The sequence below is a fragment of the Zingiber officinale genome, chromosome 2B (genome assembly GCF_018446385.1).
Source record: "Zingiber officinale cultivar Zhangliang chromosome 2B, Zo_v1.1, whole genome shotgun sequence".
Classification (NCBI taxonomy): Eukaryota; Viridiplantae; Streptophyta; class Magnoliopsida; order Zingiberales; family Zingiberaceae; genus Zingiber; species Zingiber officinale.
In genome coordinates, this window is record NC_055989.1 from 11,114,842 (window position 1) to 11,141,182 (window position 26,341).

Sequence of the window (26,341 nt, forward strand, 5' to 3'; positions counted from 1 at the left end):
CTTCCTACAAACATTCCATTCTTGGACAATATAACTCTGTCTGACTAAAAAATAATGTGAAATCCATGCTTACTTAATAATGATCTGAATACTAGATTCTTTCGAATCTCCGGAACATACAACACATTGTTCAGAGTAAGGTCCTTGTCCAAGGTCATCTTCAGCACCACTTTTCCTTGGCCCATGATGTCCGAGGTTGTTGAGTTCCCCATGAACAATTTATCTCCAGTGACTTCTTCAAAGTTGTGGAGCAGCTTCTTGTTGCAACACACATGTCTAGTGACTCAAATATCGATCCACCATTGCCGCGGGTTTAAACCCACCAGGTTCAACTTAGAGACCACAACACAGAGGTCATCCATTTCTGATCCCTTATTCAGGTTGACCTCCTGCTTCTTCTTCTTTGGCTTTCTGCACTCAGAAGATTTGTGACTCACTCGGTCATAATTAAAACACTTACCAGAGAACTTCTTCTTGCTGATGCCTCCTCTAGGCCCCATCTTGGAAGACTTGGGGTTCTTCCATTTTGAACTTTGACTATAGTCGACCACGTTGGCTTTCACAGTAGCCTGAGAGAACAACTTTCTCTCTGAACTCTTGTTGTCTTCTTCGATGTGAAGTCTAACAATGAATTCCTCCACGTTCATCTCCTTCTGCTTGTGCTTCAGGTAGTTCTTGAAGTCCTTCCAATCGGAAGACAGCTTCTCAATGATAGCAGTCACCTGGAAGGATTCACTCAGAACCATCTATTCTGAGTGGATCTCGTGCAAGATCACCTGAAGCTCCTGAACTTGGCTGATCACCGTCTTGGAGTCAACCATCTTGTAATCCAGGAATCAACCCACGATGAACTTCTTGGTCCTAGCATCCTCCATCTTGTACTTCTTGTCTAGGGACTCCCATAGCTCCTTTGTCATTCTCTTCATGCTATACACAGTGTACAGTGAGTCGGCAAGGCAGTTGATGATGTAGTTTTGGCAAAGGAACTCAGAATGAGTCCATGCCTCACTGCACTGATGGTTTGCACATCAGCATCCTCAACATGATTGGGAGGGTCCTCGGTCAAGAATCATGCCAAATTGAGTGTGGTCAGGTAGAAGAGCATCTTCTGCGACCACCTCTTGAAGTTCAATCCACTGAACTTCTCTGGCTTTTCCCCATGGTTGATTGACACTGTTTCAATCGGGGCGGAGGGGCATGTATGTGTTGAGTCTATTGTACCTTAATACTTGGTTCTATGGCTATCTCAACAGAATCAAATCTGTTTCAAGATTGTTAGTGAAAACAATCTATTGCCGGAGATTTATGGGGTATTAGATGAATTTAAATACACTGAATTAAATTTATTTATCTGTCAAATGGCATAAGCTAATAATCTCAGGCTGTCAGCAGGGGTTGGTATCTGTCAAGTGTTGAACGAAGGTTGTATAATGGTTGAGCGGGCTGGCTCTCGAGCAAACTTGAGACTGGTCGAGCGTAGTGATCGAGCGAGCTTACAATCGGTCGGGTGAGTAGAGAGACTGAGTGAGTTGAAGGTCAGTCGAGCAGCTTAGCCGAGCGAGCTTGGCGATCAAGTGTCGAGCGAGATACAGATCAAGGTCGGTCGGATAGATAAACCGAGCGAAGCAACCAAGTGGTCGGTAGGGCAGAGCAATAGAGCGACCAATTAAGTGAAAGGGTGAGCGGCAGAGCGAACTGGAGCCCTGCCAGGTGAAGATGCCGAGCAAGCTGGAGGCTGGCTGGGCGAAGAGGCCAAGCGAGCTTGGGGTCGGCCGGGCAAAGACTAGAAAGCGACCAAACGAGCACGCTTCCGAGTGATTGAGCGGGCGAACAACTGAGCGAAGCCACCAGTCTAGAGCTGGGCGAACCGAGGCCTGCGATAAACGCAGTTTCCTTGAAACAGATTTGCCCTACCTCCGGCTGTGCTTCGAGGCTTTCTTGGGGCGTCTATTTCCTAGGATACAACAGTGAACTGTGATTCCACCAAGAACTGGTGGTCACGGCGAACTGAGTGGTACTCGAACTATCACAGGCACTCTACTGAGCAAAAGTTGCATGACAAAGGAGGAGAGAACGTAGGTGGAGAGCTTCTGCTGCTTTTCTATGTGTGTAACCTTTTACCTGTGGTCACAGCTTCCTTATATAGGAATTCAGACCAATGGTTGCGTTAATGATCGTTTAATGATCATTATTTGTCAACTGTGTAACGCCAACGCTTTATTCAGCTGCATTAATCTTTCTTTAATGCATTCGTTTCACTCGGCTACATTAATCTTTCTTTAATGCATTCATTACACAAGCAGGAAAAAAATTTACGTGATAAAATGTTGGTTATTCCGCTTGGGCAAATTTTGCCCAGACCGGTCTGGCATTCGACGCACACAAGTCATGCACGCACATAAATCAACATGGTTCAGTACAATCCGAGCCCTAGATTTGCACCCGTCTACGCACCCACGCTTGAGAAAGAGCATCTCTCCATGCATTTGTTCACATGCTCAATGCATATAAATAAAAAAAAAACCAACCTTTTTGCCTTGGAGCTCCCAATGTGGGACTAAAGTTTCATTCACAATGGAGCTCCATGCCTCTTCTATCTCTTCTCCATTCACAAATCTCCAACACCGTACAAGCTAGAGGGGGTGATTAAATCCTTTCATGTCAATTGAATGTGTAGTGAAAAATTCAAGCAAATTCGATGACACATGCACAACACTAAGATTTTACTTAGTTCACCGCCTCCGAAGGTGACTACTTCAAGACCTAGACTTTCTATTTCTCAAATACTTTTCGGAGGCAGAGAAGTCACTTACAAGATAACACAATAAGAAATAAAGATACAAATACAAATGAAAGGGAAGAATAACTTTACAATTGAGAATGTTGCTTTGAGAGCTTTCTTATTACTTGGAATTATCTTTTGATGGTAGAAAATGCAGCAATACTTCATCTTCAACATCTCAAGCATTGACTTTTCCGATCTTCCTCGAAATCTTTTTTTATAGGGTTAATGTCGGGTTGATTTTTGTCTATCAGTTGACTGATCTTATCCATCAATTAATTGCTCTACTATCGATTCGAATGTTATTTTGACTTGTCAACTCAATGGCTCCATCCATCTCAACATCAGTTGATTATTGTCTAATCAATCAAATCCCAAAATCTAATTTTGAATTCTCTGTTCACTCGAACAATGATATTAATCTAATGATATACTTTATCAATCAACTGATTATGATCAATCGAGTTTTTCAATCAATTTTTAAAGTTTTTATTACTATAGTATCAGTCAACTGATAAAATCTATCAATCAACTATATTGCAACAATTATTATTCACAATTAATGTTCATTGTTACTATGATAAATACTATAACAAATCTTATTTATAGGGTTTTACATTTATTAGTTGATTGATACACTTTATCAATCAATCAATCAATACTCCTATTCAAATCCTACCATAGTTGAAATTTGATACAGGAGGATTAGTTATATTTTTTTATTATTTTTAGTAAATTATTTATTTTTATAATTTTTGAATTTTTAGATTTTTTGGTAATGTTTATTTTTGTATTTTTTGAATTTTGAGTTCCACTTGCCGGAGCAGGCGATCCCATGACGAGCTCGAGCACGGCCGTCTCGACGGCAGGTTTCGACCGTTTAGAGAAGGGGTTACAGTGGTTTTGATGGACAGAGGGGCGCACCCCTGTCATCGAGAACTGACAAGGTAGATAACTTGGCAAGACAAGATCAAGAAGGGGGAAGATCACGCAACTTTACCGTGAGCTCACTAAGAAGATCGATGATCGGCTCGGACACAGTATGCCCTCGACCAAACTTGGCAGACATTGTAAATCGGCGCGCTAAACATCGCAAGGAGAAGATCGAGAACAAGTTCAATTCCTATAAGACTAACATGATCAAAGAAAGCGTCAGAATGGGCTACAATGACATATCAGATTTTTACTATGCTCACGTTCAACTCGATGATGCCTTCAAGAATTATGTTCGTACATGTGACTATTGCACTACATCAAAGCACATAATCCAGATGTGTCTGAATGTCATTCTTGTCAGTATTGAGTTGGTCTAATTCATGCATGTATCCAACTATGTGAGTAAAGCAGAGCAAACGCCATAACAGTTGGATCCTATGATGAATTCAAAACTGCGGTGTGCTGCTGGTTTAGCATACCTGGAAACAAAAAAGTATAAGCTTGCAGCCCGGAAGTTTTTAGAGACAGGAATTGAATTAGCTAACAATTATACAGATGTGATAGCACCACAAGATGCTGCTATATATGGTGGACTGTGTGCACTTGCATGTTTTGATCGAACAAAAATGAAGAACACCAACAGGCCAACTAGCTCTCATCCCAGGAGATCTTCCAGTTCACAATCAAACAGGAAGGCGATCATTAAATATGAGCCAAAAGTGAGCCCTTTGGACAATGCAAACCCGCGTGAGTTATCTTGGAAGAAAAAGCAGTCAATTGGAAGAAAGTTGACCTTGACTTGGAGCACAATAGGGTTGAAAGATCTGAAACCAACGAAGAAAGGCTTCTAAAAGAAGAGATAAATCATCTGGAGTCACTGAGTATTCAAACTGATGAGGGTTTAAAACTACCTGTTGGACAACTTTCTATGCTTCACAATGAGATTGCAAGTAAAGAACAACTTTCTGGCTTGCCAGTTAGACAATGCTATTCGATTTAGTTAAAAGTACACAACCACCAACAGTAGAACAGGATCTGCAGCTGGTAGGAGTGATACCATATCTACAAGGTCGTCATCTCAATCTGACAAATTAGAGAGATGTAGGAGCATTGAATGTGTTGACACACCACAACCAAAGGATGCTAGCTAGCGTCATTTCTGGTCTCAATGTGATGAGGATTATCAACGAGCATACTGGCTGCTGCCAAATTGGGAGATGACTTTTCTTGTAAAAACTAATAAAGAACTATATATATATATATATATATATATATATATATATATATATATATATATATATATATATATAATACAAAAATAAGGAGATCTAATTTTATTAATTAAACATGGTATAAGAAAATGAATAAATAAATATTGTAATTATGAATAACCTGAACGTAATAGAATTGTCATTGTTTTTCGTGTAGAACTCGTCGATCCAACAATCCTATAGAAGAAAAAGGAGAAGGCGAAAGTTGGTCTTCCGAAGGAGTTAGGATTGATGGCGTCGAATCCTCTTCGTCGATGAGGAACGAAAAGATGTCTCGAAAGGATGCATGCCCTAATCCTCTGGGGACCAACTCATTATATAGTGCACATTCATTATCAGCTCATAAATGATAATGGATGCGGACAATGGGTTCTACACATATGATATCCATATCCAATAACCCAAAAACTCAATAACTTTAAGTTAAATCACTTGAACGAGTTTGGATCGTATTCACATGTGCAACTTACAAATAAGCTCACCTAATAGGGATAATTATATCCAACAATCTCCTAATTGTGCTATATGTGATTTGTATATGAAATACAAGTAAAATTTTAGTTGATATCAAACTTTATGTTGGTTGGTCCTAGAAATATCGTACCGGTTCCATGTACAAAAATTTTGTACAAGTGTCGAACATTTCCTAATAACCTATTGTGTTCTTTAGAAATTAAATTCGGAATCACAAACGGAACTTAACATTATTGATTCCAAATTTAACTTATCTGTTCTTAGTGGTTTAGACTTGGATCGCAAATGATACTTAACATTATAGATCCAAATCCACCTAGGTTACAAATTTAATTAAATATTAATTTCGAAAATTGGCTCCCAGGTCAAACATGGGAGGCACATGCCCTTCTTGGGTATGGGAGCATCCACCACTGCCTCGACAAAGCCTCTTAACAAAATTCAATATTTAATTTCCTTATATAACCTTAGGTTTAACCAAAAGGAACAATCGAATCACAAGATCGACAAATAAAATAAAAGAAACACAACTTCGAATTACAAATCCGAAAATCTAGAATCTCTAGCCTCTTGTGTTTGGAATTCATACAAAGAAAAACTAGTACGATTCGGAAAACAATTACTAGTTATACCTTTCTTTGTATGCAACAACCTCTTGATCTTCTACCGTATTCCTCTTCTTATCTCGAACGTCGTGTGGGCGACGATCTTCCAAGACGAGAACCACCCAAGCCCTTCTTCTTCCTTCTTCCAAGTTTCGGCCAAGCAAATTTATCTAAGAGATAGCAAGTCTCGGCCACCACCACCAAGCTCCAAGGGATGTTAGAAACAAAGCCTCCTTTTCCTCCTTCTTCTCCTAGCAAGATCCGGCCACCTTCCAAGCTCCAAGAGATGATGAGGTTCGGCCAAGGAGAAGAAAGAAAAAAGGAAAAGGGAGAATAAGAGGGATGGCCACACCAAGGAAGAGATGAGAGGAATAGAAGAGAGTTCACTTTGTGAAGGCACCCCCTCCCTCTCTTTTATAATCCTTGGTCTTGGCAAATAAGGAAAGTTTTAATAAAAACTTCCTTATTTTCTTTTGCCATGAAAAGGAAAATTTAATTGATAAAAAATAATTTCCTTTTCTTTTATTAAAGTAGTCGGTCACCTCTAATTCTCCAAGCAAGGAAAGTTTTAATCACAAGAATTAAAACTTTCTAATTTATTTCCGAAAATTTTTAAAATAAAAATTTCTCTATTAATTTTTCCCTTCATGTTGGTTATTAAAAGAAAATTTTATAAATTAAAATCTCTCTATTAAAACATGTGGATAATTTCCAAAAAGGAAAGTTATCTTTAAAATTAAAATCTTACTCTCAATCTACAAATAAGAAAAGATATCAAATCTTTTCTTAATTTTTGTAGAAACTATAATAGGAAAAATTAAATTTTAAAACTCTCTTTTAAAATCATGAACATGGTTTAAAGGAAAGTTTTATCAAAATTAAAATCTTCCTTTCAATCTACAAATAAGGAAAGATATCAAATCTTTTTTTAATCTTTTGTAAAAACTATAAAAGGAAAGATTTAATTTTAAAACTCTCTTTTAAAATCATGAAGATGATTTCATAAAAGGAAAGTTTTATCAAAAATTAAAATCTTCCTTTTAACTACAAATAAGGAAAGATATCAAACCTTTCACTTAATCTTTTGTAGAAAGTTATAAAAGGAAAGATTTAAATTTTAAACTCTCTTTTAAAATCATAGTATCCATATAAGAAAGATTTTAAAAAATAAAATCCTTTTTAATTTAATGTGGCCGACCATACCAAGCTTGGATTCAAGCTAGGGCCGGCCACACAACTTGGCTCATCCTATTTGCTTGGTCGGCCCAAGCTTGGGTTCCAAGCTTGCTTGGCCGACCACCTTAGGATGGGTATAAAGGTGGGTATAGGTGGGTATAATATTTTATTAATAAGAGGCTACGATATGGACCGAGAGGAGGAATTGGTTTTGGTCTCCCGATGAAATTAAGCTTCCCGTGTTCGCCCCGAACACCCAACTTAATTTTATCAATAATAATTCATTCCACTAAAGAATTATTATTGAACTACCGCACCAATCACAAATTACATTTTTGAACTCCTTCTTGTCATGAGTGTGTTAATCTCCCTGTGTTTAAGATGTCGGATGTCCACTAATTAATTGAGTTACTGGCAACTCACTTTAATTAATATCTTAGTCCAAGAGTAGTACCACTCAACCTTATTGTCATGTCGGACTAAGTCCACCTGCAGGGTTTAACATGACAATTCTTATGAGCTCCTCTTGGGGACATTATCAACCTAGATTACTAGGACACAGTTTCCTTCTATAATCAACAACACACATTATAAGTAATATCATTTTCCAACTTATCGGACATATTGATTTATCGAGTTAAATCTCACCCTTTGATAAGTCAAAGAAATAAATACTAAATATATGTGTTTGTTATTATATTAGGATTAAGAGCACACACTTCTATAATAACTAAGGTCTTGTTCTTTTATTAAGTTAGTATAAAAAATAAACTTATCTTAAATGGTCCTGCTCAATATACTCAGAGTGTACTAGTGTAATTTATCAGTCAAGATAAACTAATACCTAATTACACTATGACTATTCCAATGGTTTGTTCCTTTCCATCTCAGTCGTGAGCTACTGTTTATAATTTATAAAGAATTGATGACATGATCTTCTGTGTGTGACACCACACACCATGTTATTTACAATATAAATTAATCGAACAACTACACTTAACTTATAAATGTAGATATTTGACCAATATGATTCTTATTTCTAAGTAAATGTTTATACAAAAAGTTAGACTTTTAGTATACATTCCAACACTTTATAGGTACAAGATACCCTGTAAATAATCTGGCCCATTAACTTCATTGATATAGGATTAAAGAGGTCATAACTATTATATATGATCGTAACAAGCCTCAACAGTAATCACAATACTAATATTATTAATGATATAAATCAAGATGTGGATGTGTAGAGTGGAAATTACATGAAATGTGATCAATACATGCCAATTTTCAACTAATTCTAAAATGACCTTAAAAAAATCAGATCATTTTTACAAAATACTTTATGCTAAACTGCAATAGTAAATCATGATCAACTTTATGATTTCAAAAGAAATCTGTATCATATTTACAAACACCAAATTTTAAACAGCAGTAGTAAATGATGATATTACAATCAGAGTGTCAAACAAACATACAAATTCTCATTAATGTTTTAAACTTTAAGTACGTACAATAATCAAAATAAAATGTTTATCTTTATTTCAAATATAGAGCAATAAAATAAATACACACTTCCACTAGATGAGTTCTTCTTCCATAAGAAGGATTCTCATATCCACAACATGCGCATGAAACACCTTAGGCACCAAGCCTTTGATGAGTGGATCGGCCAACATGGAATCTGTGCTGATGTGCTTTACCATAATCTGACTACTCTGAACTCTTTCTTTAACCGCTAGAAACTTGATGTCGATGTGCTTGGACTTCAACGAACTGCGGTTGTTCTTGGTATAAAGTTTTACGGTTTTATTATCACAGTAGATCCTCGTGGCCTATCAATGCCATCAACGATCTGTAATATTTTGATAAAGTTCCGCAGCCAAATCCCGTGATTGGATGTGTTTTAGCATGCTAGCAACTCTGCCTCCATAGTAGAAGTGGCTACTAGTGTCTACTTGACGCTCTTTCAAGATATAGCCCCTCTAGTAAGTATGAAAATATAGTTCGAAGTAGATCTCCTGCTATCCAAGCATTCAGCAAAATCGGAGTCTGGATATCCAATCACCTCCAGATGATTTGATCTCCGATACGTGAGCATATGTCTTTTAGTTTTTGTAAATACCACATCACTCTCTTTACCACTTTTCAGTGTGATGGTCCTGGGTTACTTACATATCTGTCTAATATCTCCACTATAAATGTTATATCTGGTCAAGTACAAACTTGTGCATATATGAGATTTCCCACTGCTGACGTATATGAGAATTGTTCCATCTCCTTTATTTCAAGTTCAAGTTGTAGACACTACTGCAAGCTGAACTTGTCACCTCTTGGCATAGGTATGTCACCAGGTGTACAGTTCTGTATACCATATCTTATAAGCACCTTTTCAATATAGGCATGTTGTGAAAGTCCAAAAATACCTCTTGAACAATCACGATAGATATGTATGCCAAAAAAGAAAGATGATTCACCAAGATCTTTCATTTCAAAATTATCAAATATAAATGACTTGGTTTGATGCATCATACCCTTATTATTGCTTGCAAGCAATATATCGTCCACATACAAAATAAGTATAACAAACTTGCTCCCACCGAACTTGGCATATATGTACTGATTAATGGGGTTGTCTTTAAATCCAAATGAGGTAACCACTTGATCAAATTTCTAGTACCACTGACGAGATACCTGCTTTAAACTATAAATAGACTTCTTTAACCTATATACTAGGTGCTTTGAGTCCTTAGACTCAGAGTTCTCTGGTTGCACCATATATATAGACTCCTCTATGTCTCTATTAAAGAATGTGGTTTTTACGCCCATTTAATATAGCTCTAAATCATAATGAGCTACAAATGTCATGAATACCCTAAGGGAGTCTTTCGTCGACACAGGTGAGAAAGTCTTGTAATTAATGTCTTCTTTATGAGTGAAACCCTTGGTAAAAAGATGAGTCTTATACTTTTTGATATTGCCCCTTGAATCCTGCTTGGTTTTAAATATTCATTTACAACCAACAGGCTTTTTTCCGTCAGGCAATTCGACAAGTTCCCAAATTTCATTATCTGTCATAGACTTTAACTCTTTTTGCATGACATTAATCCACCTTTTAGGGTTAGAGCATTGTTTGACTTCTTGGAAAGATATAGGATCATCTTTCAACCCTATATCAAAGTCATGCTCTTGGAGATAAACATAATCATGAGAATTCGTGATTCTCCATTCCCTTGTGGATCACTTTAAAGGAACTTGTGTTTGAGGTGGTTGAGGTACTTACTCATCAATATGAGACAATACTTCAATTTCAGTGGCAGACTCCTCCAATTGTATTGAAGATGTCATGAAAATGTCTTGGTTCACTACACTCAATAATGTGTAATACCCATAATGTGTGGTATGGTAACCACGCTGCTATTGATCGCATTAGTAGTGACCACAGGAGGATTGTCAATGCATTCCTCAAAAGAAATTTCCCTTACCTTATCACTCCCACTATCCTCAATGAACTTGGCATTTCCCATTTCGAAGAAGGATCTATTAGAGGGATCATAAAATTTATGCCCTCTTGACTTCTCATAATAACCTATAAAATTGCAGTTAACTGTTCTTGAGTCCAGTTTCCTTTTATTAGGCCTGTAAGGCCTAGCTTCAGCTGGACAACCCCAAACGTGTAAATGTCTAATGCTAGGCTTTCTACCCCTCCAAATCTCGAATGAGGTTTAGTTACTGCCTTACTAGGTACTCTATTGAGTCGGTAAACTGTAATCTTAAGTGCTTTACCGTACAAAGACTCTGGTAGAGAAGTGAAAGTCATCATACTTCTTACCATGTCTTTTAGGGTTCGATTGTGACGCTCGGCTATACCATTCTAACTGGGTGTACCAGACATGGTATATTGAGGCACAATCTCACACTCAGCAAGGTAGTTCACAAAAGGTCTTGGATGTTGTTCACCTGATCCATCTTATCGACCATAATATTCACCTCTACGGTTGAATCAGATGGTTTTAATTTTCTTACATAGTTGAAATTCAACTTTAGCTTTAAAAATTTTGAACATGTCTAAAGATTGTGATTTCTCATGAATAAAGTACAGATAGTCAAATCTGGAATAGTCGTCTATGAAGCTAATAAAATATGTGTGTCTATTCCAAGATGTCTTAGGGAATAGTCCACAAATGTTCATATGTATTAGTTCTAAAATGTCACTACAACGACTAGTCCCCTTGTTCCTTTTGTTAGTGGTCTTCCCCTTAACGCACTCTATTCAGATATCAAAGTCTGACATATCAAGGGAATCGAGAATTCCATGTGACATTAACTTTTCTAGGCGTTGTTTGGATATATATATCCTAAACACCTATGCCATAATATGAAAGAATTCTCGTCGGACAATTTGTATTTTGTAGCTATACTATGCATTATTACGTTGTCAATCATAAGAGTAAAGGTGTACAATTTATAAAGATTATCAACAAGAAACCATTACCAACCAACACTGAATTAAAGAAAATATTGAAGATTCCATTTCTAAATGAATAAGAATAACCTGATTTGTCCAAATAAGAAATTGAAATTAAATTCCATCGAAAAAATGGTACAATAAATATATTTTCTAAATTCAGAAAAATATCGATTCCTAAACAAAGTCTAAAAACACTAATTGACTCGACTTTAGCCTTCTTTCCATTTCCTATATATATGTATCTTTCACCATCAAGCGAAAGTCGGCTTCTGAGATAATCCTATATAGTTACTGTTGGTGCGGTTAGCACTAATGATTTAACCCATGTTTTGATGAATGACAAATCAGGTTAAGTTAGTTTGTTGTTGTCTGACACTTTGATCGAGTGTGCAGGAGAAGTCCAGACAGGTCGACGGGCTGACCGGATGTCTGGCACGAAGCCTAGCTAGGTCGACGGGCTGACCGGATAGCTGGCACGAAGTCCAAGCGGGTCGACGGGCTGACCGGATGCTTAGGCATGAAGTCCAGCTAGGTCGACGGGCTGACCGGATAGCTGGCACGAAGTCCAGACGGGTCGACGGGCTGACCGGACGTCTGGCAGGTAAGTAAGGTAAGTCACTGGAGGGGAGTGACTGCGAGGACGCGTTCCCAGGAAGGGAACATTAGGCGTCGATCCGACTTAGATCCATTTCGGATATCTAAGTCGAGATCGTGACTAGATTCCGGTCTCGGAAAGACGGAATCTAAGTCATACTCCTTTTTGCTAATTCATACTCACTTTGCTTTTGCTAACAATCTGTGTTGCAGGGTAAATTTACCTCCGGACTAACGTTTGTCTTGCAGGACGGATTCTGCGGGAAAACAGGGTCCGGGCGCCCGGAAGGAATCCAAGCGCCCGGAGGTCCGGGCGCCCGGAAGGGATCCGGGCACCCGGGAGGCAAACTTCATCCAAACTCGCGCGTCGCCACGTGGAGCTTGCTGGTTGGACCTGCCACGTCCCACCAGGGCGCCCGCAAGGGATCCGGGGCGCCCCGAGCCTCATATAAAAGGAGGGTCAGAGGGGAGCTTCAACACAACAAGTATCAACTGAGAATCTACTGCTTGCTCTGCTGCTCTACGCTCCTGTGACGCCGCGAGGCTATTCCGACGAAGCGCTTTCTTAAGTCTAATTCTTCTTCTCTTGTCGGTATTTTAATTCTGTCAATTCTTGTACTTAATTATTTTGTAATTATCATTCAAATTGATAGTGATTGCCCAACGAAAGTACTCACGGAGTACGGGCCTTCGAATAGGAGTCGTCACAGGCTCCGAACGAAGTAAAAATTATTGTGTCTGTTCTTTTACTTTTCCGCTGCGTACTTTTGCACTCGAGTTTTCGAATCGATATTCACCCCCCCCCCCTCTATCGAATGATCACGGTCCTACAGTTACACTTGTGTGAGTAGTAGCACCGGTATCTATCCACCAAGTGTCAGTTGGTACAATAACTAGATTGACTTTCGAACTAACAAAGTTGAGAAGTTTACCTTTCTTTACATGCCAGTTGGCGTACTTGAGGCAGTCTTTCTTCATATGACCTTTTTTCTTGCAAAAGAATTAAGTGGATTCTTTATCTTACTTCTGATGCTCCTTACGACCATTGCCTCCAGAATCTGCAGTTTGTTTTCCTTTTCCTTTATTATTGATCCTCTTTCGTTTCTTGCTCGTACTTTGAGAACCATATGCTAAGTGAGCACTCTCAGATGTCTCAATCTTTAGTCTCCCTTCCTCTTGTATGCATTGAGCAATGAGCTCATTCAATGCCCACTTTTTCTTTTGAGTATTATACAATATCTTAAAAGGAGTGAAACATGCAGGCAGAGACATCAAGACGAAATGCACTAACATGTACTTAGACATATCGACTTTTAGTGCTTTCAGACTTCTCGCTATATTGGACATCTCCATAATGTACTCCCTTATGTTTCCTTTACTATTGTACCGCATGGTTACCAACTTCGTAAGAAGTGTGGTAGTCTTGACCTTTTCATTTGAGGTGAATCGGTCTGCTAATTGGTCCAGGAAATTCCTAGCATCTCCTCCCTTTGTTATTGAGCCCTTTATTGGTGCTCGTATGGAAAGCTTCATGACACTCAGACACATGCGATTTGATTTCTCCCACAGCTGAAATTATATCCTCTGTTCTATAGTGGTAGCACTGGTCAAAGGTGCAGGACGATCATTTCTTAATGCATAGTCTAAGTCCATGTAGCCTAAGACTACGGTCACGTATTCTTTCCATTCAGCAAAATTCAAACCAGTTAATGTTGGGATATTATTAATGATGGCAGCACCGAAATTTAAATAGAGAAATTTATTTAAATTCATGATTTAATTAAAGCCAAGAACATATAAGTAATATAAAATTATGTAAATAAAATGAAATTTTAAATGTATATAAATGGGCTCTTTATGAGATACCAAGTACAACATAATGTGTCTTCTTTTGGGCCGACATATTATTTGTTAGTGATACTCTCTAATATAACTCAAACTTTAATTGACCAAATAATGTGCATTCCTTTGAGCCAACTCATTTTGCACATAATATGATACTTTATATGAGTTATATTTTTGGTCCATAGCTCACAACAATCTTAATCGGTCACATAATATGTCTTTCTTTGGGCCGACATATTTTGTACATAATCTGAATAAAATAATATTTTGTTCCATAGTTGTAAGCTACTTTATGCATATATCTGGCATAAAAGTAACCTTCTTTTGGGCTGATTACTTTTAGCATAGATATACGTCTACCAACATTTTGTACTAAACCTACCTAAGATGTCTTCCTTTGTGTCAACACATTATTTTAACTTAGTAGCACGTTGTGTAGATAAACTCAAGAAAATCCTAGATCTTTATTCAAATAGAAATTACTTAATCAGCACGTTGGGTAGATAAATTCAAGAAAATCATAGATCTTTATTCAAATAGAAATTACTTAATTAGCCTTAACAGTATAAATTAGGTTTATTTATCGATTGATACCTTATGGTAATCAATTGATATGATCCAATTGATTTTTCAAATCAATCCAAAAATTTATTATATGCGACTATATGATTATATAGAACCCTCCTTTAAGAAACTAAAGCTTCTGGTAAGTCTATGATTAAATAATATTTTTTAATATTATTTAATCTCTTATTCATGGTATTAAAATTTATTTAATATTTTTTTATATATAAACAGTGTACTGTTAAAAAAAAGTTTAATACCATATATATATATATAATTTTCTCTTGGCACTGTTTCGGGTTGAAATAGTAATTTTTTTTCTAATGAAATCGTGTTTCAAATTGAAACAGTAGTTTTTTATTTACTACTTCACGTTTAAAACAGAATAAAAAAAACACCGTAATTGATTAAAATCAAAATTTAATCATCCTGTCACGTATTTAGGCTGAGAATCGATTAAAAAAAATCTTAATCAATTCACATCTATTCTATTAGATATTTTATGATTGAAAATCAAATTAACTAATTAAATCAATCGATTAAATCATCACTATATGGAAGATGAATCATTTCTTAAGTTTTTTATAGAAAATTTTTTTGATGATCAAATATAATTTATACTAGTAAAACTTAATCCAGCATAAAATCTAAAAAATCGACAAAAACTTTAACTTTAAACCATGAAATAGATGAGACAGAGTCAAGATTCTAATACCAATTGATTGTTTTTGTAGAACATAAGTCGCATAAATTCTAAAACACAAAGAACTTACATATAGTAAATACAAGAACATTTAGTTTCATCAAATAAACATGACATAAGAAAATGAATACATAAATACTGTAATTATGAAGAATCTGAACTCAGTGGAATTGTCATTGTTCTTCGTATAGAGCTCGTCGATCTGACAAACCTATGGAAGAAGATGAATGAGAAGAAGGTTGGTCTTCCGAAGAAATTAGGATTGACAACGTCGAATCCTCTTCGTCAATGGGGAACGAAGAGACGTCTCAAAAAGATACCCTAATCCTCTGGGAACTAACCCATTATATAGTGCACATTCATTATCAGCCCATAGATGATAATGGATGCAGGTAATGGATTCTACACATATGAGATCCACATCCAATAACCCCAAAACTCAATAACTTTAAGTTAGATTACTTAAACGAGTTTGGATCGTATTCACATGTGCAACTTACAAATAAGCTCACCTAATAAGGATAATTATATCCAACAAGAGATCCACTTGTTGTATACCTAGTTGAAGAGGAGTCAACTCATTCTGCTATCTTGCAAGGTATGATGTTGATTTAATTCTAGGTCTTTCTTTCTTTAAGTCTACGGAGAAGTGCTTGAAGGACGTGAAGTTGGACAATAGCAGCATCAACGATGTCATGATCGCAGTGGGTTTACAAGGATTCTCAAAGTTCAATAACTGCTAGTAGATTTTATGAATTTAATGTAAGATGATATTTCTCCTAGGCTATCACTTGATACTATTCTAAATTTGAGAACGAGTTCTTTTCAATTCGGACGATTGATGCAGAAGAATTCATTGGATCTTTTTTTATTTTAGTAAATTATTCATTTTTATAATTTTGAGTTTTTTTTGGTATTTTAAGTATTTTTGTAATTTTTGTCTTTTGTAACTGTTTTGGATTTTGAGTACGTTTAAAAATTTTAAGATTATGAGTGTGTTTATAATTTTTTTTCTTTAAAATTTATTTTATTTGGTTCTTAAAGTTTAAAATATATATAAACATACGTTTAGTTGTTTGAGGGATGATTCTTGATTATTAAATATATTTTTTTAGAAAATATGAAGGATGACGGTATTTTTTTTCTTGTCTTTTTCTCAATTCCTCCCTTATTGTTAGCCCATAGGATAATTGTTATCCTGTCTAGCATCAAAATCTTGTTTTGTCTGATATTCAGTTGATCTCAACCTATTAGGTTTTCCTTTGCCCAACATCTGGTCAACTTTTACCTATCAAGACTTTTCATTACCCAACATCTAGTCAACCTTAACCTATCGAGACTTCGTCATTGTTAAACATCCAGTTTTCCTTAACTTGGTTGGACTTCTTGCCTTATGCCTAATATCTGGTCAACCATGAGTTGTTAGAACTTCTCAATTACCAACTGTTTTGTCCTCCGTGACCCACTTTGAACTTTTTCTTTGCCAACTATCTGTTAAAATTTCAATTACCAAGGATTTGATTAATCGACCCCGCTTGGACTTCTCATCTCATGTCAACTCTCATTGGACTTCTGATCGCTAAGTGTCTGGTCTACTGTAATCCAATTGGATTTCCTATTGTCATGTATCTAATCAATCTTGACCTACTTGACATCTCACTCAATCACTTAACATATTGATAAAAAATCGAAACTTAAACTCAAGTCACATTGAGCTAGAGTAACCTTGACCAAATGTCAATTGCACCAACACATGATACCTTAGAGATCATGGGACATCATGGCTCATATCTCCCTGTAGTTTGCTGAGTTCGGCTAAATGATCTCGGACGGTTTGGAGGGCAGCTCGGCTCAACTCGAACTAGCTCGACAGATCGAACTAGTTCGACTGGATGGACTAGCTCGACAAATCAAATTAGGTTGGAATGTGGATTAGATTGGTAAGTCAGACTAGGTTGGCAGGTCGAATTAGCTTGACAGGTCAGACCAGGTTGGCAAATTGGACTAGGTCGGTAGCTCAGCTCATGTCAGCAAGTCGACAACTCAGCTTAGGTTAGCAACTCAAACTTTAGATGAATAAACTATTTTTAACTTAAAGTTTAAGTATTTTTAATAACAAGTTAATAGATAATTTTTCCGATTAAGTCACTAATAATAAAGACAATATGAATATAATATACGTTTCGGGTTATCTCATGCCCCTTCTTTAAAAACAATATGAATATAATATACGTTTCGGGTTATCTCATGCCCCTTCTTTAAAAAGGACATTCAGCTAAGACTGAATAAATTCTTATAATTTATCCCTTCTAGAATGTCGTCTTAAAAAGACCGTTAAAATAATTATTTTATTTTATTTTTCCATCATCTAAAAATTTTGTTTTGTTCCAATGTCGATCCAACATTAAAAAAAAAGTACACATGTCATCCATCTACATACCTTTAATCCATTAATAATTTCACCCATACCGACCATACTTGATTAAAATTTTATTAAGACAAACTTCATTCCCATTATTCCCCTAGTTTCGAACTACTATATATAGGACTTAGAAGCAAGGTGTTGCAACAAGTTGTAGGGTCCTCTTTTTGCGCATTGTGATCCCAAAAACTTCACTCATCTCCATCTCCTCACCTTCGTGTAGTTTCCACTCAAACTTATGCATGAGCGTGGCAAGGCCAAGCTCGATGACGGCGATAGCAAACCCAATTCCGGGACAAATTCTCCTTCCGGCACCAAAAGGAGTCAGCTCAAAATGCTGCCCTCGATAGTCGATGTCATTGTCGAGGAACCTCTCCGGTTGGAACTCCTCGACTGTCTCACCCCATGAGATCGAGTCTCGTCCGATGGCCCACACGTTTATCAAGACCCAAGTGTCTTTGGGGATGTGGTACCCTCCGACGGTGGTGTCACGAAGCGATTGTCTCGGGACCAATAACGGCCCTGGTGGATGGAGGCGCATGGCTTCCTTGACGACTGCACGTAGGTAGTCCATTCGAGTCAAGTCGTCCTCGGAGATGTTTGATTTTGAGCCAACTACTTGTCGCACCTCGTGTTGCAATTTCTTCATGACACGTGGATTGCTGACTAACTCCGCCATCGCCCACTCGATAACAATATGGGTCGAGTCCATTCCAGCCGCATACATATCCTGCCCATAACAATATATTAACTAATAAATTCAAAAAAAAAAAAAACTTTGACTTTTATCCAATAAAGTAACTAATTATCTTTTATTTAAAAAAATGATAAAATTGACAGTCAAACTCACCATGATCATTGACTTGATGGTGTCCCTCGTCATCAGTCGCTTCATTTCGTCGTCCCCGTCCTTCTGCAGCGACAGCAACACCTCGACGAAGCTCTCAGCCGTCTCCTTCGGCTTCTCACCATCATGATCCCCTTCTCCGGCTGCGGCGCACTCCCTCTCGTTATCCTCAATTATCTGCTCCATAATCTCATCGACTCGGTCCACCATCTTCCTCACTCGGCCGCTGATCATCATCCTTCTCAGGCACGGCAGCAGCGGAAAGCAGTCGCCCACGTGGAGCGTCCCCATGGCGACGGACACGTCCCCCATGATCTCGTCGATGTAGTCTCCCCACGCGGCGTGCCTCGAGCTCTCCCCGAGCATCGCCCGCCCGATCACTTGCTTGGCGAGCGTGTTCAGCACGCGGGTCATGTCGATGGCGCGACCCGGTGCGGAGGCGCAGGCTCCGGCGATGTCCTCCACCATGGATGCCACCTCTTCCTCACGGACGTGTCGAAAGGAGCGCACCATCTTGGCGCTGAGCAAGTGGAGGAGGCTCACCTTCTTGACCTGCTGGCGCAGAATCAGAGATCGAGATCGAGGGATTATAAATTAGATTGAAAATGAACAACAATAATTTCACGCCTGACCTGGCGCCAGTGGTCCCCATAGGGAGCGAAGGCCACATCACGGCCGTTGCGGGTGAACATGTTGGGGACGGTGAGCGACGGTCGGCTAGCGAAGACGTGGTCCTGGTGCTTCATGACCTCGCGGGCCATGTCGGCCGACGACACCACGAGAGCGGGCACCTGGCCGAGTCGGAGGAGCATGAGCGGGCCGTGGCGCCTCGACATGGCTTGGAGAGAGCGGTGGGGGAGCGAGCCGAGCTGGTGGAGGTTTCCGATGATGGGGAACCGCCAGGGGGAAGGTGGGTGCAGCAACTTGGGCTTCTTGGCTGAGGAGCGCCAGCGGTGTCGAAAGAGAGTAACTGCAGGGAGCATGATGAAGACGACGACGATGAAGAAGAGATGGAGGAGGAGAAGAGGGTGGGTGAGCGAGCGCAGGGGAAGAAGATCCATGGCTGCCGGTGCCGTCCGAGTACAGTTGGGCCGGAGTAATATAGGGCGGAAGGAAGGGAGAGGACAATCGTTATTGCTTTTCAGTCCAGTCTAAATAATAATAAGATAATTTTCTTAAAACTACACCAATAAAAAAATAAAAATAAAAATAGAAAGCAAATCTCAAAATATATATATATATATATATATTTATTTATTGATCTCTTGCACGACTCGCACGTTGCACGAGCGTCGCGCGGACATCAATTAATAGTGTTATTTGTTTTAATTTGTTTTTATTTTTTTAATATTTTAAATTAAAAAAATTAATTTAAAAAATTAACATTTTCTTATATAAATTTCTAATACATTAATATATTCCCCCAATATATTACAATACTCAATAAATACTTAAATTACTTTTATTTTAATTTTTTTTAAAATCAAACACTATAATTTAATTGAGAAATCTGAACCCTAGAGGTAAAATCTAAAAAAATAAAAATAACTTTGATACTATAACCCAAAGTCTGAACCTAGAGGTAAAATCTAAAAAAAAAAATAGCTTTGATACTATAATTCAAAATCTGAACCCTAGAAGTAAAATCTAAAAAAAAAAATAGCTTTGATACTATAATTCAAAACCTGAACCCTAGAAGTAAAATCTAAAAAAAAAAATAGTTTTGATACTATAACCCAAAGCCTGAATCTTAAATAGCTTTGATACTATAACTCAAAGTCTGAACCCTAGAGATAAAATATAAAAAAAAAAATAACTTTGATACTATAACTCAAAGCCTGAACCCCAGAGGTAAAATCTAAAAAAGAAATAGCTTTGATGCTATAACCCAAAGTTTGAATCCTAGAAATAAAATTATAAAAAAATATTTTAATTATTTTTTTAATTCAAAAATTAAAAAAATTAAAAAAAAAACTAAAATCGGTGATATCCTGCGCGCGCACAGTCGCACATTATTCGGACGCGTAAGATATTAAATTCGTGTATATATATATATATATATAAACTTTTGTTTAAGAATACTACGTCGTTATACTTGAATTTTATCTCGTCGTCTTTAATACTACAATATAAACGGGCAGGATTCTCTGGTCTCAGATCCTCCAATATAAAAGGTCAATTATGATCAGAATAATACAATTATGACTAGAATACTACAGTAGAGTATTATTTTTGATGCGTAATCTAACTATATAATTTTGAAAGTAGACCGTCTTTTATTGTCTAGTGAATAAATTTGAAATAAAACTTAGATCACAAGTAAATCGATGAATAATTTTGATTCTCCTAATTGTAGAGATTTTATTTTGAATCTAAATTTTTAAAAAATAAAAATAAAAAACTTTTATAATCGTCCAGCTTCTTTTAATTTATCAAATAGTTTATATCATAAAATTATATAACGGAATAAAATATTTTAAAATTAAACTTATAAAACTTTGATCACGCGTAAATAGATGAATAAATTTGATTCTCCTAATTGTAAGGATTCTATTTTGATTCTCAATTTTTTAAAAAAATAAAAATAAATAACTCTTATACTCGTCCAACTTCTTTTAATTTATCAAATAGTTTTATATCATAAAATTATATAACGGAATACAATATTTTAAAATCAAACTTAAAAAAATCAATTTAAGTTCATCAAGGGGCATTTAGGCATTCATTGAACTTGCGAGCACCCTTTCGCAATCTCGCGTAGAATTTTGGAACAACGCGAGACGTGCAGCACGTTGGTTTTTTTCTTTTGTGGATTAATCATGAATAGGGACAAAAAAAAAAAAAAAAAAAAAACAAAAAAAAAAAAAAAAAAAAAAAAAAAAAAAAGAAGCACCCACACTTATTTCTGAGTTTCTTTATTACTCTGATCAGGACAGCGATAAATAAATTTAGCAGTCCCTATCTATTTAATAAGTGTGGTACATTAAATTCCACGTATTATTACAATGTATCAATTTAAATATGGACCAAAAGATTTCTGCTCGATCTCTTTAATAAAATGATTAAGATATAAATTATTATCAAATGAGATCTTAAATAAAATTCAACTTATTCAAATATACTTCCTTTTACATTTTGACCCATAATTTATCTCTTCCTAATTTAGGGATCAAATGGCGGAGACACTATAAGTGAAGGAATCATCTTCTTACAATATGATTTTCTTTACTTTGAACTTTTCCTAAAGTTCACAACTAAGCATTTTTATATTAGTCTCACCCTCACATATCATATATATTCAATCACTGTGTGACACGTGTATATTTATAAGAATTAAAGTTTATCGTGTTTTACGTGCAGGGGGACAAACAGTAGTGGTGACCACCCATGAGAAAGCGATAGGCAGCGGCATTTATATAAGTACGAACAAATTTAGTATTAGGTTTAGTATGAATTTATTTATATTTATTAACTAATTAAATTAAATAAATAGATAAATTTAATTACTTAAATAAATTAAAATAATTCATTAAATTAAATAAATAAATTTAAACATAGATATTCAACTCATTAATATCCATGAATAACATTTTTAAATAAATTAGTAAAACATATTATCAATAAAATTTCTATCCAGATGTTAAATAAAAATAAATGAATTAATAAATAAGTTTGTATTATCAATTTAAAACGTAAAATTTTTAAATAATTAAATAAAGTTCAAATCAAATATAATCAAATTTAAACTTATAAAAAAATAAATCAAGGTAAATTTAAATAATTATTTACTTAGTGTATTTTAAGTTTAATTTCACTTGACTTAATTATTTTATTAGATAAATTTAAATACTATAGAATTTAAGTTCGACTTGACTCGTTATAGATAGATGTCGACGGCGAGGAAATCTAGGGTATTTTCAACATTCTCCCTTTGGAATTTTCTTAAAACTCCCAACCACACATCCATTTTTTGTTTTTTTTGTTATATTAATCTCAACCTCACAAGTCATGTATTTAATCACCATGTGGCATGTGTCTAGATTGTTAATTATAAGAATCAAAGCATGTCGTGTTTCACGCATTGGTCGCTAGGGCTGTATAATAAGTCGACCCGAGTCGTGCTTTAAGGTGTTCAAACTTATTTGATAAGATAATTGAGTCGAGCCGAGTCGAACTTAAAATAAACTAAACTTTTGAAATGAGTGTTCAAGCTTGGCTTGGTTTATTTTTTATGAGCTTGAGCTTGGTTCGTTTAGATATTATCAAACTCTCAATTCAAGTTTGGCTTGAGCTTGGTTCGAGCTTGGCTTGAGTTTGGTTTGAGCTTGGTTCGTTTAGATATTATCAAACTCTTAATTGAAGATTGTTTGATTGTTTGAAACTTTTAATTGTTTGATTGGTTAGTAAGATTGATAATTTAAATTTATTTATTTATTTATTTTATTTTATTTTATTGTTTATTTAACATATTGAAAAGAGTTCTATTAATAAATATGATTCTTGAACATTATTCACGAACATTGTTCACGAACGTTAACGAACTGAACACATATGTGTTCAAGCTTGTTTGTTTAGCTTAACGAGCTGTTCAAGTTTGTTTGTTTAATTAATCTTATGTATATTGAACGAACATAAATAAACTCTTACCAAGCCGAACACCAAGCTTGTTCACGACGCTTGGTTCATTTATAGTCCTATTGGTCGCGATCAGTTTTTTTTTCCAATTAGTTGCTCCAGTACGTATAGGGGAAAAATGGACTGAGGAATGAATCAATATAATTAGGATCAGATTAAGTTATCATAATTAGTTATGATCCTTCATTAGATTTATTATCTTTATAAATTATAATTTAGATCGGGATGTATGATCAGAAGTCGTCCTCCATTTGATGACCAACTATCTGACCATTTATTTATAGTTGATGGCCTCCGGATGACTTTTAATCATCCGTTTCGATTTAAATTATAATTTAAAAGAACGATAAATTAAAAAAAAAGATTGTAATCAAATGAATCAGAGTATGATCATCATTCGACTATAATTATAAGTATAGTTCATCCCCGATCTAAGTTTTTTTCTCAGAGGATCTAATCTCACGGAAAAAATGCTGGTCACAGCCAATGAGAAAGTGATAGGCAGCGGTGATGATGTCAGCGGCATAGATATGTTGTGCTCACAAAAATGAGAAGATTAGAAGATGGTCGAAGCGAATCTCGATTAGATTTCTCCTATGATCAAGTGGAGAGTAGAAATAGTCTAGATAATGGAGAATAATATGTTTTTGGATGTTGATATTATTATCTTATATAAAAGTTGAGTAGTAAAAAATTTGTTAGCACAATCCACCTCATCTCAAGTTTGATCCGACTTAGATTGATTCAAATTTAGATTTTGATTTTTAATTAATATATTAGTAAGAAGTTAAGTAAGTTTGACGATTGCTCGGGTTATATCATCCTCAAGGAAGTCATCTCCCTCTTCGTCAAGAACCCCCACGTCTTGTCCTTTCTCTTCAGCTCCTCCTCATCTCTCTCTTCACTAGCTCCCTCTTTTTCTCCGCTTTTGAGTTTTCCTTCTTCTCCCTCTTCACCAACAGCTTCTCCCCTGATCCTGTCCGAATGAAGAAAGCTAGAAAATCGGGGATAGGGTGACTACTGACAGGATGAAGGTCTCACTCCTACAAAACAAAATCAAACCAGGGAAGGGGTGTTGGTGCGGGAAACATCAGACGATCGAACTTTAGTTTTGATAATGACAAAATGGATTCAAAGTTAAGTTTAATTGTTATCTAATGTGCTTGAATGAGTTTGCAGGAAAGTCCTAACTGCGGTTAGGCAGGTGGAAAATCCTAAGGGGCGGTAACCTTAGGTCCTAGGGGGTGGAAAACCCTAGGTGGATGAGAAATCCTAAAGGGGGGTAACCTTAGGTCCTAGGAGAGGTAACCCTAGGTGGAGAAAAACCCTACGGGGTGGTAACCCTAGGTTCTAGGAGGTGGTAACTGGTGTTAGCCCTTTTCACATGTCACGTGGCACATCAAATTAATTAAGATTAGGAACTCAACTAAAATAAAGACAAGTATTGTAGCAACGAATCTCAAGTCGTATTTTTTTCCAAGGATAACTAATTAGTATGTGTTAATTCTAAAATTGATTCAAGTTGATTTCTCTTATTAACAAGGTCAATTAGGCACTTCCTTTGATTCACAATACAAACGAAATTCATCGAAGTCTCAAAAGTGAACTAATTTAAGCAAGAATAGAACCAAAGGAAAGCTAATCTTATCCAAACATTCTTCACTTTCATTTTATCAGTTTAGCATTTATCGAGCATCTTTGAATCAAATTCTTCAACTAGCAATTTATTCAATCCTTGACATGATCCACAACAATTAACTGAGGTTGACAATCAGCTCACGTTAAACATCCAAAATTAAATCTTCATTATAGAAATTATAAATCCAATGCATAGAATAAAAGTTTTCTAAATTTTTGAATTGAAACTAACTTGTACTTGTGGAAATCGAAACATGAAATTCAAAAATAGAAATGGATTACAAACTAAGTTAGTAGCTAATTATGGTTGGAATTGCAGAAATTTACAAATTTGCAAGTAAGAAATCTGAAATGGAATTGCAAAAGAAATTCAAACAAGAACGAAATAGTAAAGAAAAGAATCAGATATGAGAAGATTCAAAAACAATTCAAAGACAAAGAAAAAGAAAACAAAAACATAAAACATTCTACATCCATAATCCTTGCCGCCACTTCTTCATTCTGCTAGAAACATAGTCACCTCTGAGAACGCCCTTCGGGTAACCACCGACGAAGAACCAAGCTTCCGGCTAATGCCTCCTTTCGATCACAGCCTCTGGGAACGCCCTTCGAGCTCACAGATTAGATGACACTCTCATTCCACTAACACAGACGCTGAATTTTGGAATCTGCACACACTCGATTGACTGATCAGATCCACTCAAGTGCAGCAGATGAAATGAAGATGGAATGAAACCCGAAGCTACTTGGAACGCCTCTCGAGCTCCGGTGGCTAATGAAGATCGCAGATAAGGGGAACGCCTCTCGAATCTGGATCGCAGAACTGGAATCAAAACTCAAGCTCATGGTCTGGGAACACCTCTTGCCACTCTCTGGAATCGGACGACGACGCCGGAAACTTAAAGATTGTCGGCGATGAAGAAAGTTTGCTCGCGGATCTAGCTTGTGGAATGGAAGCTTCGGCGTCGCTGAAGAAGGAAGAGGAACAGTGTGGAAATCGCGAACACGACGAGCTCAGTGAACACTGTAGCTTCTCAAGGTTTTTAAATCCTCCTCGAATCTGATCGGACAGTCTAGAGTGTTTCTGGGCTTGATCAACGGCTTGAACATATCAGATCTGGATCAAAGCTTCTGAATCTTCATCAATGGATAAGATCTACTCCTCATTAGATTGGATGGGTCGGATCTTCAATGGATGACTCAGATCTACTTGATCTTGGATGAACAACCCATAATACTCCAAAGCTTGATCGACTTGTTTAGCCCTAGATTTGAGCCCAAATGTGGTCTGATCTGATTGGGTTCATGACCCTTTTGATGCCTACAAAATAATAATAAAATATTAGCATCAAATACCATGAAAATAAATTAATTTGTAATT

General features: G+C 36.4%; 1 protein-coding gene and 1 pseudogene across 1 annotated transcript; one reads left to right on the top strand and one right to left on the bottom strand.

Moving 5' to 3' along the window:
* The first annotated feature begins 1,000 nt into the window (after window positions 1-1,000).
* On the top strand, window positions 1,001-16,161 carry LOC122048147 (annotated as a pseudogene).
* A 1,640-nt stretch (window positions 16,162-17,801) lies between these two features.
* LOC122048148 (cytochrome P450 71A1-like) lies at window positions 17,802-19,748 on the bottom strand. Its single transcript, XM_042609748.1, has 3 exons — window positions 19,320-19,748; window positions 18,691-19,239; window positions 17,802-18,570 (listed from the first exon to the last, which is right to left on the bottom strand). The coding sequence occupies exons 1-3, from the start codon at window positions 19,746-19,748 to the stop codon at window positions 17,968-17,970; spliced, it is 1,581 nt and encodes a 526-aa protein (XP_042465682.1). The 3' UTR covers window positions 17,802-17,967.
* Window positions 19,749-26,341: the final 6,593 nt, after the last annotated feature.

Bases quoted from the DNA above. Each gene is read 5' to 3' on its own strand.
- LOC122048148 (XM_042609748.1), bottom strand. From the start codon at position 19,748: ATGGATCTTCTTCCCCTGCGCTCGCTCACCCACCCTCTTCTCCTCCTC. The intron at 19,240-19,319 runs GTCAGGCGTGAA...CTGCGCCAGCAG, and splicing joins ATGGGGACCACTGGCGCCAG to GTCAAGAAGGTGAGCCTCCT. The intron at 18,571-18,690 runs GTGAGTTTGACT...TGTTATGGGCAG, and splicing joins CCATCAAGTCAATGATCATG to GATATGTATGCGGCTGGAAT.